Raw genomic sequence first — 21,681 nt, forward strand, 5'->3', positions numbered from 1 at the left:
TGTCAAATCCAGGCACAGACAAATAGCCCTCGCAGTAACTTCATTAACTTCAGGGATGGCATTTCAACTCCTGTTTTTTGGGGGTTTTAAATTGAATGCCCTGCATTGTAATGGATTTTGCCCGCTGCTGAAATGTGTACACACAGATAACCAATACATGCACTCTTGTGTGTACAAATACAGATCCGCACACAAAACAAACACACATCATGTCCTTCACACCGCCTGCGAGCTACAACACTGATGTTCAGATACCCGAAATAAGACCAGTCTCCTCCCTGCTCTCCCAGCCCTTCTCCCTCAAACAGCCAATGAGGATGCTGTCTATTCATGAGCCGAGAGCAGGAGCGATCATGTGTAGGCAGCCTGCCACAGGAGGAGGTGTGTCTCCATGAGCCAAAAGTGTGTGAGCGTATTAGTGTGTGCTCACACTGAGAGAGGAGGTGGCGGAGAAGAGATGTGTATGTAGGCATGCGAGGGAGATACAAGAAGAAGGACCGACAAGCGAGGAGGGAAAGAGAAGCCAGGTGCTTTTGCTCATCTTGCTACTGATACACTTCCCTCTCACACACACACACACACACACACAGACAAGGAACTACTGGCATAGCCTATACTAAAGCAGCGAGCTGACACACGTGGGCGTGTGTGTGTGAGAGAGGGAGAAAGAGTGTTTCCTGCGCTCGGGGCAACAGAAGAGATCTCTGAGGATACACCGATGAGAAAGAGGAGTGGGGGAGCCAAGGAAGAGGAGCCCGAGTGTGTTTTCGCCCCAGGGGGAGCTCCCACACACACCGCAGACAGCGCACACACTCCAGCGGGCACTCAGCGCGGTTTCCCTGACAACTAGGATGGGCTGCAATCTGTGCACCTTGCAGAAACGGGAAGAACACTACAAACTGCTGTATGATATTGCACAGGTAAGTGAAACTGAAGGAAGGAGATCCACGGCGGGTATAGTCAGCGAGATGAGCTTAACCCCCAGGCGAAAGGGTCCAGAGGATGGCAGTGATGATGTTGATGATTAAAGCAAGAAAGTGAGACGGAATCCCACCCCCCCATCCCAAAAAAAAGGGAACGGGGCAAAGTCATAGTTATTTTGAGAAAGGCAGCAGCCAGGTTGAGAGGAGAAATGAGCAGTAAAAGGGGAGAGGGACATGAGAGAAAGGTAGAAAAATGAATTACTTCCAAGCAGCCAGACGCAGAGTCGGTGTGAGTGTACAGTCTGTACGGGTGTGTGTGTATATTCCTCTCCATCAAAGTGAGTGGTGCTAGTTATTTCTTCATAGCAGCCGGAGATGTGAGGACAAGTTCGGCTTTTCTTTTTTTTTTCACGCGCCGGCTCCGGGTGGAATTCATCACATCTTTCTCTCGCCTGAGAGTCTGTCTGGAAGCAATCCAGTTCAAAGAACAGGCTGAATATGTTCATCTCTGTTGCCTGTCAGAACTGGACCTGTACCACACTTTAGTCCATAGGATTAGATATAGGGAGAAATACAACGTAAGACGTATTTGGACTGACACTCATTATTACCTCCATAAATGATTATAATGCCACACTGAGCTGCTTGCTGGAATACGTTTATTCGATAGTGTCAGCAGGTGTGAATCCACTGATTAGCAGCTATCTCCAATGTACTGCTCTTTTAAGAATAGATGATGTTTATTTCTTCTCTCAAATTTATTTCGGAGAGAATAACCGTCAATCCTTTGAGGTTATGTCCTCAAATAATAGAGTAAGATGAAAGAAGGTTGTCGGTCCCTGTTCTCTACAGCAGAGATATGTGTGGATCTTATTGTAGGGGAAACACGTGCTCTGGGTCTCCTCTGTTGTTGAATGACAGTGGCTGAACGCGTGGCCAGCAGCGAGGATTCATTCATCATTTAGTACCTTATACGGTTACAGACAGCGAGGAAACTGGATACAGCGTACAGGGAACGCGCACGTTTGCTGGCAGTCGGTTTTATTTTCTAACCTTTACTGCCATCGTATCATAAACCCCAGTTTGATTTGTGCAGTCGGGTATAAAATATGTGCATTCATAGCACGGGAGGGAAATCAACTCTTTTTGTGTGCGACGACAGGGAGGCTGTCGTCCGTGTTTTGATGTCGACGATCGTGTTATGGCCACAGTACAATGAAAGAAATCCATGATCACAACCGTAATAACCCGAGTCTCTGCAACACGCTGTTTTCATGACCGTTACTTACAGCGCTGTGGTCTCATTATGCTCTCTGACTGAATGCCCCAATGCTCTAATGAGATGGTGGATGTCTGTGTTGTCTGCCTGGGTGAAGTGCAAGAAAATGAGCCCATTAGTTGAAGGAAAACCTGAAGAGGTCAGGCTCCTTTTATATAGAGAGAAATGAGTAGACTGATGAAAACGAAAAGGGAATATCTTAACCCACAGAAGAATTACAAGAGCAGTTGTTTTGAAAAATGAAAAGGATGTGGCTGACTCAATTGCAATATGAATAAATATTTTGACATTTTAGTGAACACGTTAGATGATGGGGTGGATGCAACCATCACATCTGTACAGTCAATTATTATTATTTTTCCTCTTTTTACACGTGGAGTGTTGACTGCTCGTTAACCTTGAAGGCAAAAAAAAAAGATCCACATTTCCTATATGTAACAACAGCAGATGCACGGTTGTGTCATAAAGCATGGGTGTTTTTTAGTGGAGAACATTAAAATGACCCTGGCTTTCCTCCTATTTCCGCATCACACTGTAGGAGTCCTGGCACTCTGGCAGTGGTCCAAGAATATGGCGTGTGGGTGTGCACGTGTGAGCAAACCCACACTGTTAAGCGCTCTGCGGTATGTGACAGTCAGCGAACACCTACGGTTCTCATTACCAGCGCAAAAGAAAGAGAGAAAGACAGAAGAATAAAGTGAGGGAAGGAGAGCCCAGAAAGTGTGTCAGTGTGACTTTGTCCCGAAACTCGACGGCTGAGGGGATTCTACAAATCCAGAGAGACTCCTCAACGATCCCTCTGCCTCTCCTCTCTTTTATCACTCCAGACTCATTTCTTCTCCGCTTCTTTTTCATACTTTCTCCTTCCCCGTAACCTTCATTAGTGTCTCCACACCCCCCCCTCTGTCTTTTTCTCTGCCAGCAATCTGTTTCTCCCCTCTCTCATTTTACTTTGGCACACGCAAAACAATACAGTTTGTGAACGCGTTCTTGCTCTGTTGTGCTTTTAACGGGGCTGCACAATAACAAACCACCTGCTCATTATACCGGTGAAAAACTAAAGCACCGTATGTGTGCGTGTGTGTGCACGTGTCTGTGTGTGTCTCACTCCCAGGTGTCCTGACCATTTTCATAGCAGGACATTTAAAAAAACAAAAAAAAACAGGCGATATTGTTGATGTTATTTTTTAGTCATCCGACTCCCATCATCAAAGTCTTGTCCTGGATGTGTAGAGAAGCCTAATATAGAAATATATCACATCATTGGAGATGATTTTCCCATAATCCCAATGTAAATCGGTGTGAATCTTTCACAACATCAATATAAAAGCGACTTGAGTGTGCAAACCTTTTAGGGGACGTAGACGTTCAAAATGCATTTATAGCTCATTTGATATTGTGCACCATCCAATAATACAACAGTTGAGGTTCCAAACACTTTTTTTTTTGTTGGCCCAGTAACTGTATTTCCCTCTACAACAAGACTCTTATATTGAAATAATGTACAATCCTCACTGCAAACTGCCAGGGTGGAGCAAATGTCACCATTCAGAGAGAATAAAAGAAGATTACGGAGCTACCACAGCTGACTAAGACGTGCGTAATAATGAACTCCCACTGCACTTCCTGGACCCGTCGGGCTTTGCTCGCTGAGGCTGAGACAATTGGTTTGGGTTAAGCAAGTATCTGAAGAGCCTCGATCATGGCACAGCACCCCAACAAACCCGTCTATTAAGGGAATTTCTCCTTTCGGATGGTATATACTTTTTATAGATTAAGCAATCAATGGCTTGCAGCTATGGTTGATTTCCTCCATGAAAAATAAATGTATAGTGTTTGAAAAAGTCCTGTTGAGAAGCCTCCATTTAAAAAAAAAGAAAAGTAAACAACCATTTCAGAGGCCAATTCCAGTTGTCAGGCCGCGGGCGTTCCATGGCGACTCCAACGCTACTTTGGTATCTGTGTTCACACAGCCGTACTGTTCTGACAGGACCGCTGGCTGCTCAGCCCCTGCTGCCCGGGGGCTACCGGGAGAGTTATGCCCTCCGTCAGAACATCTACATTCAGCATTTTGTGTGTGTGTGTGTGTCTGTAGACTCACGCTGCGGGGCTCCATCCTGCCTTTAGTAATTGCTATCGTGTATTGTATATTGTTTATTTTGCTTGTGGCTGCGTTAAATTGTCACACAGCCTGTGGCCTTCAGGGCCTCACTGGACAAATTAGTTTTGTCCTTTTAGCTGTACCAAAGTCAGCAATATATTGTATCACACAACAGTACAAGAGCTACTAACCACCCTTTGAGTTATCCTCCATCTCCTCTAATGGGCCAACGTTGTTTTCTATGGAATAATTCCTGTTGACTTACATGATTCAAACCAGCATACGTACGGCTTAATGTGGGCCTTATGGTCAGGTTTGGCACTTTTTTTTTTACATGCTTCCATATCATAAACCACAGGCACAAGGGGAGCCTCCCAAATACCGCCACCAACCTCTTACGTGGGTTGTCCAACGGTCGTGTCCCAGGCCAATATTTGGTGTGAGCCTGTCTTCCGGACACAGATGCTGTGCACACATGTCCAGCCTGTTGGACAGCATGAAGGGGGGATAGACAGTCACCCCCTTTCATGGCGCCTCCCCGCCACCGCTTATGGCGCCCGGAGAGTGACACACAGAGCCGGGGAGGCAGGGTAAGACCCGCACAGCCGTCACCCACATATGCTCCCCGCAACCTCAAAAATGAGAATGCAATAGAACATCTCCAGCTCTCAAATTTAGCATATTTAATGAATATAATTTTCTCTCCTCCCAGATATCATCTGTGAATGGATGTTTTGAGGTAATAAAATGTGCTGCGGATGCCCGACAGGGGATAAACGGAGGAGGTATCACGCAATTCATCGGCTGTCTTCATTTCAGGGAGGAACAACTGTCTTTTTTGGTTTCTCTAAAGGGATTTTGAGCTTTCTCCGTATACAGCAAAGTGACCTTTCCATTTTCCTGCCCAACAACTTGTTTACCTGCCTGTGCGGCTCTCGAGAGTTTGACCTTTTCACATGTGAGTGTAATTCCACTCTTTACTTGCTATTTGTGGTTTTGAGTGGCAGTAAGTCCGAAAATGGAACACGTTTCTACGAACGCACATCATTGCTTCCATATTAATGCGTTATCTAATTTGCATTATTTTATGTCATTTATTGCAAAAAATGAAAAAGCTTTCACGCTAACACTTTTTAAAGACCTAGAGGCACTAGAAGATAATCTTAGGGTAATGGCTTTCTCCACTAAAAACGTTAACGTGGCATTGTGTTAATGAAGTCTGCTGTTGAACAAAGATCACCTGGTGTCTTCCATCATGCTTACAGTTGCTCGTTGGCGCACAGCGTGGTGGTAATACCGCATGATTTAGAGGTGCATATGGCCTCGTCGCCGGTGCTGTGAGCAGCCCGTCTCCTGATCGCCGGCCAAACTGCAAACAGGAAGCAGACGATTTTTCAGTGTTTCTTAGATTATCACAGGGAAAAAGCCCCCTGGTGATGTTGTGTCTGTTTACGTGGTAAAGGAAATAGTAACGGATCGGCGTGGTATTTTTGATCTTCCTGTGTGTTCATTTAGTGTGTCCATGTGTTCCTTGCAGTGAGTGTGAGTGGCAGGTCAGTTGTCTTGCCCGTGTAAATGGATGTTGACGTCTAGCTGGTGTCTTCCTTTGTGTGTCTGCAGGCTTGGCTGTGAGAAAAACATACTTACACACACACACACACTACTTTTCTTGCCTTGTGTGCGTGGGTGGGGGATCACAAAGTCAGGGGAAGACGGGTCCGGCGTTGAGAGGGGGTGGGGGGGAGAAACAGTAACATTCAACGTTTTGCTCCAGCAGCCAAGGATCTCCCCCTGCGTTGACTCTGATAAGCCCAGGATGAAAGCACCTCATGTGGGCGGGGTGACCTCCCCTCCACCCAAGGCACCTGTGATGCATGTGCACAGAAATACACAGCATTGTTAAAGAGGTAAATATGCTTATTTGCACAGACTATGTACATAAATGTACCAGGAGGAAGGATAATCGCACGGGTTGAATCCATTCATCAGACTTACAGCGCGTTTTCCTTTTTTCGCGGCTCTCCGTAGAAAATGTCATTCAAGCTCTCGGTGCCGGACAAGAGGACTTATCAGTTGTTATCAGCCTGTAGCTGATTACCATACTCCGCAATTGGCCAAGTAGCCTGGCGAAGATGATATGAGGTACGGAGTGGAAGGGGGGGAAGAATGGAAAAGTGTAAGAAAAGATAAAAGGTTGAGATGGAAAGAAAATAGGAGGATTGTGCAACAGTAAGCTGAAGCATGTGAGGAGAGAACCAGAGCGAGAAGAGACCCCCCTCTCCCCAATTCTCCTTTCCTAACCTCGCCCTTTCCAAAACACAATGTCTCGCCCTCCTCCTCCTCCCGTTACTTATCAGCCGCCAAACACAGTTTCAAGTCAGTTCCATTCCACTGCCCCTGTCTGTCTCCCTGCTTGTTTGTCACCGTCTGTCTACCCGACTCATTAATACACTTTGGCGTGATTCCGCCCTCGGAGCTGCTACACATTTTCCAATGCGTGCTAGGGACCGGAGACAGTCTGTCAGTCTGGGAGGACACTCATTTTGTCTGACCTGAGTGAGTTAGCCGTCATCCGATGATGGTCATATGGTTTGAAGTCAACTTTGCGTCGGAATAACCCAATAATGCTCCTTATAGCCACATGCCGCAGGCTGTTTTGTCAGGTTGGACAGATGTTTAGAGGAACCATCTGGAGAGGTTATGGATATGTTGAAGGCCTTTGGCTGCAACACGCCTCTAGAATAATGTACGCACGCGGATAAAAAATTTACCAAAAAATCCTCCCCAGATATTAAGCTGTTTCAAGGGGGAAAAAAATGCCAACGCACAATTTCTTTGACATAAAAACATCCACCATATTAGCATAACATTTCTCTGAGTCAGATGTTTCGATGAGCTATTTGGCAGCAGAGCAGCAACTCTCATCTGAGACTCAAAAATAAAAACAAAACCTTCCTTTTATGACTCTTTTATTCTCTTTGCCACTAATTTCTCCCACACACATCATCATTCGGGGCAGACGGTTACAGTTACAGGTCGTAATGATCTTTTTTCTGACAGCCACCATAACGCGCTTTCCAATATGTTGCAAAGCTAAATAATAATGTGTCTTGATAAGGCTTTTAGCCAAGTGTCGACGAGACGGTGCCTTTGTCAAGTCAGTTCTGAGCCCGCAGGGTGGATCGTGGGTGCAGGTGGTCTAAAAGGGAGATTGGGTTACAGCAGGGCGCTAGTGTTCAATTCCCACTTAACCAACTCGGGGCTAGGAGTCATTAGGCCTACTCAGGGCCTGACATCGAGTCCAGTTACAGATAGAATAACACTCAACCATCTGCATAGTGTGTGTATGTGGGTGGGGCGGGGGGGTTGTTGAATTAAGCGCAGGGTGTAACCATACGCGGTTGATGGTGTTGATATGGGAAAAGCCCTCAGGACAGGGGGCTGCCCAGGCAATGTCTTTGTTGTTGTTGTTAGTTTGAGGGTATGTGTTGGATCACATATTCTGTGTTTCTGCAGTTTCATTCAATCCTGTCGTGTGTGTGAAAAGAAAGATTTACGGCTGCAAATGTCGAGATCACAGCATAACGGCTCCAAACAAACAGCACAATGGCTAAGTGTCTTTTGAAGGCTGTGAAAAATAATCGCACTGGATGCAAAAAAAAAAAGTGTCACTCAACACCATCTAGGATTAGAAGTCCGATGGCATCATTCTTGTCCAGGTGTAAAAAAAAAAAAGAGTAGTTATAAAGCTGAACGCATATGTTCCCAGTCAGTCATCAAGATGTTGTGTGTAGAAATGAAGCCTTGTGACCCATTTTCAGAAACTGTGATTTGATTTAGAGTCAATCTGTGGCATAGTCTGAAAATCACCCGAACGCAGACAGTAATCATCATCCGACTGAGAATGCGTTGGTGGCTAATGTGTTTAGCAGTTCACTCAGTCATATTGTAGATTTACACTCGGCTGCCCTAAATGGTGAGTCTAGCCTTGATGGAGGCGGGTCAATTTTGAGGGATGAATTGCAATCGCAGTGTGCTTCTCTCTCTGAACTAACCAACCGTGCTTTTGGATGAAGGTATTTTCATTGCAGGAGAAGCTCTTCTCGCACGCTAACAGTTGGTGGAGTGCGAGGTCGATATTCTTCTCCACCAAAGAGGCAACCGCGGCGGCTTCATGTAATGAATAATGCTAATGTGTTAGGTGCTTCCAGTGAGCATAAACATGCATCACTTAAAGGGGAAAAGATTTGGTGCTAGGAGGGAAAAAAATGGAAAGTTTACACTCCGGGCTGGTTAAAAAAAAGGAAAAAAAGAATAATTTAATACAAAAAAAATCACATAAATCTTTCATTTGCTGCTTCCCACTAAAATGTTTTCACTTTCTAAGCTTTGGCTTTTTTTTTCATTTCCTGCATCTGGAGCTGGCTATGATTGGCTTGAAACTAACTGCTTGTGTGCATAAAAAAGGTATATAGCAAGATTGATCTCTTTATCTAAACGTCTAACAGTCCTAATTTATGCTGATAATTAACCCATTACTGAAGCATTTTTAATTCAGGTTCCATTAACGATTCCTGTCTGAACTCTGAAATGTTTCTGTAACATATTCACGAGTCTACAAAACGCTTGAAGTGACACATTTCTGATGCATTCATTCAGCTTTGGTTCAAACTGTCCTGGTGAGACCTTCAAACCTCTGTGCTAGTTGGTGGGTTTATCCACAACAGTGCTGTTGCAAACGTTGCAGCAGAAACTGAATTGCCACAATTAGAAAAAGATTAACTGCTATGCTAAATAACAATATACCAGAAGAAAAAGAGCCATTTCACTGTTTTGTTACGTTTGAAATTTAAAATATTGCCAATTTCGAAAATCATAAAGTACTATTACAATCAATGATCCAAAGATTATGAGCAACCATAAACTGCTCAATGCGTACTTTGAAAAAGCATACAATATAAAATGCTCCATCATCCATCTTCACATCGTCTAACTTCAACACCATGCCAATTAAGACGAAAAAGGCTCACAGACATGATTTCCTTTTTCTGATAATAATAATATAATATGTAGCTGGGCACTGGGCACTGTAATGTTTAGCCAACGTTACTCAAACAGCAGAAAGCAGCGTGTTTGTAGGAAAATATTTTCAGCAGTCCATGAACACATTTGGTGCACTGGTGGGTTTTCATGGCGGTAAACTGGTGTTTGTGGGATTTCTTCAAAATCAACCATCTCCCACTGGTTCTTCACAATGAAAGACTGTGTCACCTTGTCCCTTATTGTTCTGTTTTTAATGCTTCTTTTAGACAACGATGGAGGTCAGTGACAGAAGAACCAGCCCCAGTATACAGAGCCAGACACTTTGTGCTTGGCTTTCAAATTTGTTCGACAATCAAGATTAACACCGGCCCCTTTTTTATCTAAATACAGCACAATAATAGACGACATGCCTGGATACAGAATGTATTTCAGCTTTCCCATATAGAAGAGTAACACGTAACCTCTTTGTGAACTCAGCCGTCTGGATGAATCATGTGGGTCTAATCTGTGGCCCCCGAGAGCCTAATTCAAACTCATTGCTAGTATGTGTCGAGGGGCTGGAGGAAGGGCCCCGGCATTGTTCAGCCCAGCTCACTGGCTGTTGTTTCAATGGCAGAGGAGAGATTAATGGCAATGTAATGACAGTGGGGAGGACCCAGCGCAACAATAAGAGTCCTGGCACGGTGCAGGCCAAGTACATTAGCTAGTCGAGACAACTATCTGCATGGATGCACACATACAAGGATACATATGCAAAATGACCACATTCAAACATCTCAGGACACACAAGCACATTCATATGTACAGAAACACGCAGAGCGAAAAAATTAAATTGTCTGTTAATTTGCCAGAAAAGACGGTTGGCAGTCATCTGCCATCAGTTCACCCAGAATCATCACAAGCACAACAAACTAAGCTAATTTTCATATCCGCCAACCCCCCAATGTGACAAAAGATGGCTAATTTATGCATTGCCGACATGTTGTGCGGAGGAATAAGAGCGTGGCAGCGGGGCTGGATGCTCACTCTTGGATCGGGGGTAATTGTGATTTGGTTGCTAAGACGTTGAGGGTAATGAATGTCTTGTTGATGCAGTTTGTCATAACCCGTGCCATCCATGGCTGCTTGAGGACACCGATCCTATTAGTTAAACACAGACACATTGGTCCTGCCGTGATGTATGAGTCCACCAGGCAAAAGGCATTTGTCATTTTATGAGAGAGACAGAAGTAACCTTTCAGGCTACTGTAGATGTTGAATCAAACCTCCTCAACTTTTGCAATTGTTATTTTACCATACCTTGGTGATGAAACAGTAGGCGGCTATTTTTCACTTAAAAAGTGTCCCATATGTTGAGAATAAAAACAAATACTCATATCGTAATTCCAAAAAGGTATGACATGCACAAATCCCTTTGGATTCCATTGTGGGAAGTATCTGTATTCATGAAGCCCAATTGAAAGGAAGCCACCTCGCTACAAAGAGCAGGAAATGATGACGGTTCCGACAGATGATAACCTTTTGATTTCGCCTCACTTACATCAGAAAAGGCTGCTCGGAATGACAGTCACAAGTCAACAGTCTCTGATGTCTGAGGTTTCACACTGGGATGGGGAGAAAACAGACATGCAAAGAGCTAGAGAGGAGAAAACCCCGGAGACATGCACAAAGCCCATAGAGCAGAAAGTGATGTACCGGTTGTTTAAAGAGTGCTTTGGCAATGTTCTCGCACATTGAATCAAAATGAAATCAGCTGACAAAAAGGGGAGTAAACCCTTGACAGCGAGACAAAGAAAAATCACTGCGCAGAGAGGAGAATGAGGCAAATGGAGGGAATGATGATAACGGATACAACATTTGCTTGTGCTCACATAAAAGATCATCAGTGGGCATATTTTTTAGGCCCGTTTGTTCCCTCCTAAGGTAACGTGGAAGGAATGCTTTTGGAACTACATGAATCCCCCCCACATTTCCGCTGTATTGATTCATTAATTCAGCCTCCACCGTCTACGATCATGTCATTTCCAAAGGCGCCACTCCCTTCTGCCCTCTGGCGACCCCTCTGCCTCACCTTACCTGCGTCACCAAATCACCCACCTGCAGCGTATTCCCTCATCGGAGCCAGCTCGGCATATAGCAGGCCCATGGCTGCTGGCTCTGTTGCGTCTGTTATCAGTATGCTTGTGTATCACCTTTAAAAAGGGATTTTACCATTACATTCACCAAAGAAATGTGAACAAAAAGGTTAGAAAATTAAAATTGTATTTAAAAAAAATCGCATTTAATGATAACAACTTCATTACTGTGATGTCCAAAGTTTAGGTTAGATTATTCTGTAATTGAATTCTAAAGCATCACTATATTTTTTTAGCTTTCCCTCTTTAGTAATTGAAACAGTGCTGATAGTCCCAGATCAGTTCTGGGCTGCACTGAACTAACTCTCGTTGCTTTATTCATTCAGTTGGTCGTTGTATTGATTTTGTATTCGAATTGGGTTTTCTCTGTGTTTCTTTTGCTCTCTTTAGTCAGATAACAGCAAACCAAACTAATCTTGTTGTAGTTTGGCTTCCTCACTCAACTTGAGAAAAAGCCCTGCCAGCTGTGTCACTTCCAAACCCTGATATTATCAGAGCGAGGCTGTGGCGATAAGGCATTTCAAATGGAGGTGATGCAAAAACTATTCATGCTATGAAGAAGACTGTCTGAAACGATTCTTGGAGATGCAGGACACACTCTTTTTTTGTTTTAGCCTCCATGGGAAGGCAACAGCGGATGATCAGCTGCGGCGCAGCAAAGTCGATCTTGTTGAAGGACACTTCAGCAGAGCCGAGCCTTCATGATGAGGGGCTTGAACGCAGGATAACCAGTTGAAGGACAGTACACCCGCCTGTTACTTTTAGCAGATATTATTGAACAGGGACATGCGGGACGCACTCGTCTCTGCTGTTGCTGCCAGACTGGAGAAAAAAAAACATGTGAAGCGTGCCACTCTTGTGCAAAACATTTTTTTGCATTTAATACTCTCTTTGAAGCAAAGATCTAAAAGCTAAAAAACAAGCCAGCACTGTGAAGAACGATTCCAAGTGAAAACGGAGTCTAATCTACCGCACGCAGACACTGTATGATGTACAAGGGATTGACTCGGCTGGCTACTTAACACCCGTCCCGACAGCAGCCATTTAATCCATGCTTCGTGTTGCCATGAGGTCTTCCTCCATGCAGAACTAATTGGTTGTTTTTGCCCGCCGTGCAGGAGCCCATATCTGTGGAAAACTGTGAAGGACACTCATTACAAGTTGTGGAGACACTCGCAGGCTCGGACATAGATATAATCACGGGTACAGACGAGCACGTAAACACCGGCAGGAAACCAGTCAATGAGAGTCCTAATAAGAGTACTGAGTGAAATCTCCTTGAACCCACTCCCATAGCTGATTGCACACACACACACACACCCCAAGCCACTACCACTAATACCAACACACACACACACACACACACACTATCTCTCACAGCACCCTCTTCTGCGCTTTCTCCCCATCTGATTTGCATTTTGGTTAACACTCTAATTGCCTCTCATTAAATACCTTGTCACTTTGATTAATTGGTGCGATACTGAAATGTAAAACAGCACAGCGTCACAATGCACACTGAGCTGTTTCTGATTGGGAAAGACAAACATGTCAGGCTTAAAATACAGAACATTAGGTGAAATCTCACTAAGTCCTCACCAAACTTTTAACTTGAGTCAGGGGTTTTCTGAAGTTGAACCGATGAACTTTAGAGATGTAAGTTAAGAGAGCGTGAGGTGGAAATTTCCACTCAGGTTTGGGTTTTTGCAATGAGGTACAGATGAACGCTCCCTCCCTCACACAATTTGTCTCTCAAATGGATCACATCGCAGCATAATAGCCTTCATTTATCTCACAGTCACCCCACTGAGCTTGAAATTGGCTATAATTGTGGTGAATTATGTTTTTAAGCCACTCGGGAAATTTTTATACACACCTATAAATAGGACTCTCTTTATCCTCTGAGATGACGGGTGGCGTACTTGTACAGTAAGTGAGAGGTTATTTCAGAGTTGCTGTTTTGTCTTCATTTCTGACTTCTGAGCTCGATATAAAAGTCATTAGGAAGGTTCACTGATGCCTCACAAAAAATGTAGCAGATTTTAGTGAAAGTTATACAACCTATGAGATGACGGTAGACGCATTTGATCACGACAGTTAAGATCTTGCAAAAATACTGAAGCTTCCCACATCAATTTCTGTATGAGAGATTATTTCAGATAATGTACGCGAGTCCAACCACAACTAAACAAGTTAACCCTGTGATTAGCTGCTAACCGCATAGAAATGTGGCAACTTGCTAACTAAACTAGCTGCCTTGATAAGTCTCTAATTGACTATTTGCAAATGTTTAGAGCTGTTAATATTGAACTTTAGCTGATTGAGATGGCCGGAAGACAAATATGCAAAAAAAAGGTACATTTCAACACTGTTTTGAAGGAATCAGCGTGCTGCAGGCGATCGAGCATTGGCCCACCAGTTGCACATCCCGCCACTCAAATTCATGGAACCATCACCTTCTTTGCCTCCGCTGCACACGGGTGATACTGCACATCAGAGACTTTTATTATTGAAATGAGACATTTTTGACAATGAGCCCTCTCCACATGAGAGCGGCCTCCTGAACCCTCGCAATGCGGCTAAAGGAATAAAATAAATGACATTCGACAGATTATTGGATCACGCCACCTGCGCTTCTTTGCCAATTTCAATGTAAAAAACAATCTCGCTGAAGTTCAAAACGACCACGACCAGCTCGCTGCCGGGGTTGAGTTTCCTCGGAGGCAAGCAAGGTCGCTCGTTGAATGGGCTTGGGGTCTCTCGGCAGCTTATTGTTTTCGTGGGCCATTGTGAGCCTATTCAGTCTGAGATACGCGGCCATTATTCAGTCAAACATGGCAAATGCAAACAGTTGCATTGTAGAGCTGTTTTAAGTCCGTGGGGAGCTGATGTCGTTTTTTTGAAACTGTGCGCATGTGTGTGTGCGTCTGCCTCCATTTGCTCCACAGCGATACCGTATCTGTGAGATTTAGCTGTGAGGTTGAGTGGTTTCCATCACGCCGTTATCTCTGCGAGGCAAAGACAGCCGTTCTCACAAAAATCAACCCTTCTTCTCTCCGTTTTACTTATTGCTTTCGCTTGTGTTCAAAAGTGGAAACATTTAGCCGTCTTAGTGGCCCACTGATCCAACCGTGTGACACATTTAAAGGTTGACATGAGTCGTCTGTTGAGCATTTTAAAAGCCTCAGGCCTGCCACTGATTGGCTTTCACTGTGCCACCTTCAATCCCGTCTCAACACATGTACCAACCACTTTCACCCCGCGGTCCACTGGTAAACCCGCATAGTCAATGATGTGTGTAATTGGTGCATCCCAGGCCATTTAAGACCCGGAGATAGATTCATTCATTTTCTGCGCCTTCCCTGCACCTTTGAATCACAATCTTGATTATTGGGAGGTGGTTTTTCCACGAAACCTACAAGAATATACTGCTTGCTGTAAGACAACAAACACATTGTTTTAAAAATGAAAGTAGTAGATTAATTGCAAAATATTGTATATTGTATGAAAGTACAGATAGATATTTGAAATGTTGTGAGATTTTAGAGTATTTGCAAAAACCATACTTAGTGCAGTGACAGCCAAGGAAATATTTTTCTATAACTATGATCAATTATGCAAAAGGTTTTGCTGGCCTTTTTTTTTACAACAAACATCTGATGGAGCGAATCCAAGTCAGATTAAAGGAATGAAAAAAATCAACAATCCGCAAACAAAACAGAATAAGAAGTAAAATGCAAAGACTAAAAATATGGTTGCTTTATTAGTCTAGTTGTCACATAACTGTTCTGAAAAAAATAGTACATAATAATAATATAATAATAATTATAAATAGTAATAAGCAGTTCAATAGTCCCGCTCCTACTTATCTCTTGCCGGATTGCTTTTGCTTGATGCCGAATTTTCACAGAAACTAAGGAGTTTCGATCTTCATGGAGTTTAATGTATTGACCCACCCCTCTATTCTTTCCACTTTTGCTAAATCTCTTCAGTTTAAGCCCCCAAATGTTATTCAATGTGAATGTGTGATTATTTGTAGCAATACATCATAGTTATTTAATCGTTAAAATTTAAAACCACCAGATGGTTTACTGGGTCACAACTTTACTGTGTCCACAGTCCCCGTCTAAGGGAGTAATAAAAAACAGACTTAGAAGTGGGCAGATAACAAACAAATTACATTTTCTGTAAAGGCTGTAGATCAATGACGACCCTTAACGTTCCCTCAACACTGAAGTAGAAACACACACACACACACAGCTCCGGTATATTCGTACGTCCCAAATTGTAGCACACCACTTTGAACCATGACCTTTAAAAGGAAGAGTGGTTGGACAGACAAGAAGCTTTGGTTTAGGGCTGCTGGGAACCATTTTATTGACAATGGTAACCTTTAACTTGAGAGGCACATGAAGGCTGCACTAGATTGCTGGTTCATTACAGAAGTCTCTACAGACTACTGCGTACTACTTTTAGTGTTCGAGTGGAGCTTTCGTGGTTTGTATCAGATGATGCAGGGAGTGGATATTGTCTCTCTGTCAACGTGGTCAAAGGGACGCGGCGGAGATTCGAGAAAGGGTACTCGTAATCAAAATGGAATTACTGTTTGATATAGATGGAATCCGCACACCTACACGTGTCAGTACGGATATCCTGCTGACACGTATAGCTAACCCACTCACTCACTCTCACACAGGTGGATGGGTGAAAATCCCATACTATTTCTAAAGGAAAATACAATCCTCCTTGGTGGGTAATTGAAAGGGAAATGGTATTGGAATAGAAAACCGGGGGAAAACAGAAAAGGGAAAATAGAATGAATAACCCAACTGAGAAGTAGAGAGTTTAATTACATTGTGATTTAAAGCATTCTAAACGTGGACACAAAGAAAATAAATACGTGAACAATTTTGATTGTGAACCACTTGTCTCGATGCATTAAAAGCCTTCTCTAACTCGTCTGCTCCTCTTTATCTCTCCATTCGTGGTGTCATCATCCCTAATGCTGTGTAAATTATGTGTAGATTGTTTACGAAAAGGTGTTTTCGCACACAAACAGTTGCACGCGCGCATAGAACCTGCGCGTTCTGAGTCATTATCCCGTTGTCACATCTGCTGGCTATTAATCAGGCGCCAGTTAGCCCATCAACAGGCAGAGTGAAGCGGGGGACAACAGCAGGTTAAGCGCACGGGCAGGTGTACGCGCACAATCGCCTAACGCTTGCCGGATCATCCCCTCTGATGTGGGATCCGTGTGTCCATCTGGATATCAACTCAACAATGACGTGGAACTTTCATGATACTTTTGGCCGTGGGGTTCAAATGGGATGATACAAGTCTGTTTGTGGAGGAGAACTTTAATGTGGCCACAAGTTGGATGGCATGGGCTCTGAACCCCCCCGCTGCTACTGAGCCCTTCTACCAAGCTACACTGTATAAGAGATGTTTCTGAATGTAGCTCTTCATATTTCTAATGTGTTCCCCTCATAATGATGCTGACATTTGTCCTTAGGCCAAAATCTGACACCCTCAGAAATCCTAAATCAATGCAAACAAATCAATTTCAGCCTGAAAATGAACTTCACAGCAACGGCATACAGAGGTCAAACTAATTGGGTTTTCAGTTAAACACATACGTGTGGGTGTGTTTTCACATTGACAGCTGTCAGTATGACATCTCTTCTACTGATTCCCTTGTGGCACGACCTTTCCTGATCTTGCTAAATAAGTAGGCGCTTGCTTAAACCGATGTTCCCAATAGATCATTTTCCTCTCCCGCTTGTCCTTCCCACTCGGCTGGTCATTTGTGTATATCGGTACTATTTTAATTCTAAATTTAATGGGCTTGTAAATAAGGCGTTTAAGTTAGATTGATTTGTTGAGGAATATTAAGGCATAGCAAAATAAGATCATTAAAAAGTTTCTCCCATTCAGTGCTGTGATCTAGTAAATTCTAGAGTGTGTGTGAATATATATTATGGATAGAAAAACTACAAGGTCTCAACCTGCTGGTAAAGTTCACCGTGTAGGTAAAATAATAGGGATCTATTCTTTTACATTTCCATAGAGAATTACAGCAAAAGTGCCCTTTATAAGAAGCACTTACGCTGTACTTGCTTTACTGGGAGCTTTTCAGCACCTGCCTGTGGAGACATGTAAACGTACTGCAAGGCTCCCAGGTGTGAGTGTGAAACAGTTCGTTGTCCTTGCATAAATGAGTGCTTGAAAAAATAAAAAAGGCAGTGTGATCTTTAAAAGCGTAAAAGGTCTCTTTTCACTTTGGACTTTGGTCTCCTTTTCTCAGAGATGCTGTACGCAGAGAGTATTTTCACTGACGAGGGAATTCAGAAGTCTGAATAAAACATGGTTTGCGTCTATTTGACCTTTGCATTCAACATGAAGTTGACAATTTTGGTTCCCCCGCCCCCAAACTCCCCTCCCCTCCCCTCCTAACCACCCAGGTGAACGGGCGCAACTTCTCCAAGGTTGACCATGAAGAAGCAGTGGCGGAGGCCATCAGGCGAGACCCCATCGTTGTCCAGGTCCTCCGACGGACCCCCACCAGAGCGACGGCCGCTGCCGCACACAACCAGAGCGGCACGCCGCAGGATGTGTGCGTCGTGGACGTTTGCACGCAAACGGACATCACCTTTGAGCACATCATGGCGCTGGCGAAGCTTCGACCGGCTACTCCTCCCGTCCCTGACATCTGTCCCTTCCTACTGTCCGACAGGTGAGGGCAAACACTGACAATTAAGCTCACGGCCAACGCTAGAGGTTTTGGGTCTTGTGGTGAGAGGTATATGATGTGTACAGAGCACACAAACTGAGATGACATGGACAGGTTCAAAAGCACCCCCTCCCCGCCTCTTTTTTTAGCTGAAACCAGGAGAAAAAGAAAATAAATGAATCTAAAGCTTCCATAAAGCTTCAACCGTTCTTGTTTTTAATTTCCTGTTAGAAATTAGTCCTCATGATGTGGAACCCCCCCCCCAGCATAGCTGAGCACTTTTTCCCTGCGATATCATTATCCACAGCCAAACTCGTATGCAATAATTGCTTCTGTGTGCTACACTCATTTTCTTTAATGGGAGCTTTTGCCCGCCCCGATTAAAAGCCAATGGGCTGATAGAGCGCTGCATCCATTCTGTGGCTATTAATGGGGCTTTGCTGGGCAGTAGATGAATTCAATTTATCCTAAGATTCTACAAATCTGACATCTTGGGTCAATGATTACGGAGGAGTCATTATCGTGGTGACAATTTGCAGAGGTCACGGCTTTTATGGGACGATTGGCCGTCGTTCACACTGCTTCGCTCAGAGTTTCATTGCAAAATAAGTTAACTAGGGGTTCTGCAATGTTTTTTGGCGCAAAAAAGCATTTGGAAAACAGGCACCTGATCAAATTGGTACGGTAACATCATTCTCCCAGTAAACAAGCCGTTTAATATAATATATAATAACTATCTCTTATTTGTTGTTTTCTCCAGCTGTCATTCCATCCACACCATGGAGCATGAGTTTTATGAATGTCCAGAGTACCTGTCCAGTATTCCAGTAGAAGTGGAGAGGACTGAAGAGTATGAGTATGAGGTAAGATGTTTTTTCTATCTTGCTGTTAGATGAATGCACTTTAAAAGTACTCCGAAATATGCTTTGGCCTTTCAGTTGATTTTTGTACTAGTTTGTTCTGGAACAAGATAACTTTATTGTTGCTGAATGTAATGTTCATGGTCTACAGAGAATATATTCCACCTCCTGTAATTTCTTACTGTAGGCAATCCAGTAATTCGTTATTCTCTGGTGCTTTTATTTTACTGTCTTTTGATGAACGCTGAGAAAAGTCTTTATCGGACTGGTATCTTATTAATGCCATGGAGAGTATTTAGTTTTAAAATGAAGAATTAAAGTGATAGAAATGCTATACAAGGAAATTTGCTACAATCTACACAAGAATGTTCTGCATTGTATCAGCAAAGGTTTACGACGGAAGGCTATTCTTCATCTAGTTGCACCAAGAATCAGTCTCTCTTGAATCACCCGTTTGTTTCAGTCACATGCTGCTAGTTTCCCTCTTTTATCACTCACTGTCCTTCAGAAAAAAATCGTTACCTCCTTTCAAACAAGCACTTTGACGCTCAACAGACATTTTGAATGGTTGTGTAGTGAAAAGCAAGCACTCAGTGTTTGTAAGGGTGAGCAATGTTACAGAATGTTGATGAACCTTGCAATGATGAATTAGAAGTAGAATTTGTTAAGTTGTGCCATGTGACATAGTACAGCCATATATATAATTATTTTATATATACTGTATATAGTCTTGGTACCTCCATTCTAAATGATGAATCATGTCACTCAAAGTGGACCTCGAGGTCGTGATAGGTGACAATGATTGGTGGTGTTTGCTGCTGTCAATGGTGCTCCCTGGTTTTAATAGGCACTTCCTGGTTCAGTGAACTGCATTGTGGGTCATTAGGATGTCTCTGTTGCCAGCTGAGGTCTTACCATATAGCGTCGTCTGGATGAAAGAGTCTCTGGTATGTGTCAGGGGTGAGATGGGGGGGGGCGGACGGCTTGTGAGCGGTAATAGCAATAGTATTAGAACAAGCTCGGCTTTACCACACACACACACACACACACACACACACACACACACACACGCGCGCAACCACCATCCCTACCTGCCAGATGTACACTTACCTCTGTCCATCCATGTGTATCTAACTGAAACACGAATGGCTTTCCTCTTGGATGCTACTGAATAGGGCTGCCATTCCCAGGAACATAACTTCTGACAGCTCGGGCTTCACTTCGGCTCTGATTGTCCACATGGGTTCTCCTGCTGTCATTCCACTGCTACTGCTGCTTTTCTACAGTAACGCCGAGCAGCAGACTGCAGACGTGGCAAATGAGTTTTACAGCCAAGTATTTGTTTTACCCTTTCGTTGTTAGCAAGCCATTCAAACTGCTAGCCCCAGGCTTACGTTCTGTACTGAATTAGAGGTGTGAGTTAGTTGTGTTCTGAACAGTTGCAAACCCCTTTGGATGCTGCAAAAGGCCAAAACCCCACAGTTACCATAACGTAACAAGATATTACATCTATTACCGCCTGATAAATGCCTGGATCTTACAAAATCCACACTCCGAGGAGGTTTACGTTCAACCAATGACCAATCAATAGGGTAGTGATTATCTTTGCTACACCTTAAAAGACACGTTAAAAGGAAACAATGGCAGCTGAAAGAATGTCTACGACACTACAACGTTAAAAACAGTGGTATAAAAAACGTGGCTCTGAAAGACAGCACACTGTCTCACATCCCTGTTTGTAATATACATGGGGTAAATGGGATCCCTCCCATTTTAAATGGTATTGGAAGTTCAGAAAACAAATTTCATCAATTATAACAATGCATTGTAAGCCACCTGAAATTAGTTTTGCTCGCTGCGCCATGATTCAAAACGGATTAGGATCCCACATCACAAACAGAGCTTCTCTACGGTTTCAGCACCCCTGGCTCCACACATCTTCACTGGAGGGCTTCGCAGTGCGATAACCGAGTCCAGTAATCCAGCGTACCGCCAAATGTGCACTGACATAAAAGGCGTCAGTGCCGTCTGATCTCAATGTATGCAGCAGTTATTTCACTGTCAGAGTTTGTGCAAATCAGCCAGTGTGCTGAACTGGTGTGAAGTGTGGGAAGTCGGGACCGGCACACGGTGAAACAATATTATAAACTCCTCACACACCTCAACCTTTGAAGGTCACGGCAGTCTACATAGGGAGTTAAATGCCACAGAAATTAATTACTTCCCCTGCCAATCTCTGCTATCAAGGCTTCCCGTGACAGAAAAATGGAAGCCGGGGCTTAATTCTTGCCCCCGTTCCTCATTTTACCCCAATCCCCTCCTTTCACAACTTCACAGCAGTGAAATGAATTTGGCAGCATGGGGTTAATAAAGATTACCCCTTGAGCCATCTTTATGTGATTACCTTTTATACACAGCAGAGATCAAAAGGAGCCGGTTGCGAGTCAAGCTATATTTAGTGACATTTCCTGTGGGATGGAACCGACCAATAGAAGACCATTACTAAAGCCATCAAAGACCTGCCCCTGTATTTTGATACTGACGGGCTTCTGTTTCATTAAAGGACATCACACATGCTGATGTGGGGCTTTGTTTATGTCTTTGCTGTGCCGT

At 43.7% G+C, this 21,681-nt stretch overlaps 1 protein-coding gene across 1 annotated transcript in view; it reads left to right on the plus strand.

Moving 5' to 3' along the window:
• Nucleotides 1-352: 352 nt before the first annotated feature.
• pdzrn4 (PDZ domain containing ring finger 4) overlaps nt 353-21,681 on the plus strand; it is a 29,405-nt gene continuing 8,076 nt past the window's right edge. Inside the window, exons 1-3 of the mRNA XM_040174884.2 lie at nt 353-920; nt 17,940-18,211; nt 18,969-19,071. Of these exons, the coding sequence (XP_040030818.2) occupies nt 852-920; nt 17,940-18,211; nt 18,969-19,071 (444 nt within the window). The 5' untranslated portion in view covers nt 353-851. The remainder of the gene's footprint in view (nt 921-17,939; nt 18,212-18,968; nt 19,072-21,681) is intronic.

This window comes from Gasterosteus aculeatus, chromosome 4 (genome assembly GCF_964276395.1).
Source record: "Gasterosteus aculeatus chromosome 4, fGasAcu3.hap1.1, whole genome shotgun sequence".
Lineage (NCBI taxonomy): Eukaryota > Metazoa > Chordata > Actinopteri > Perciformes > Gasterosteidae > Gasterosteus > Gasterosteus aculeatus.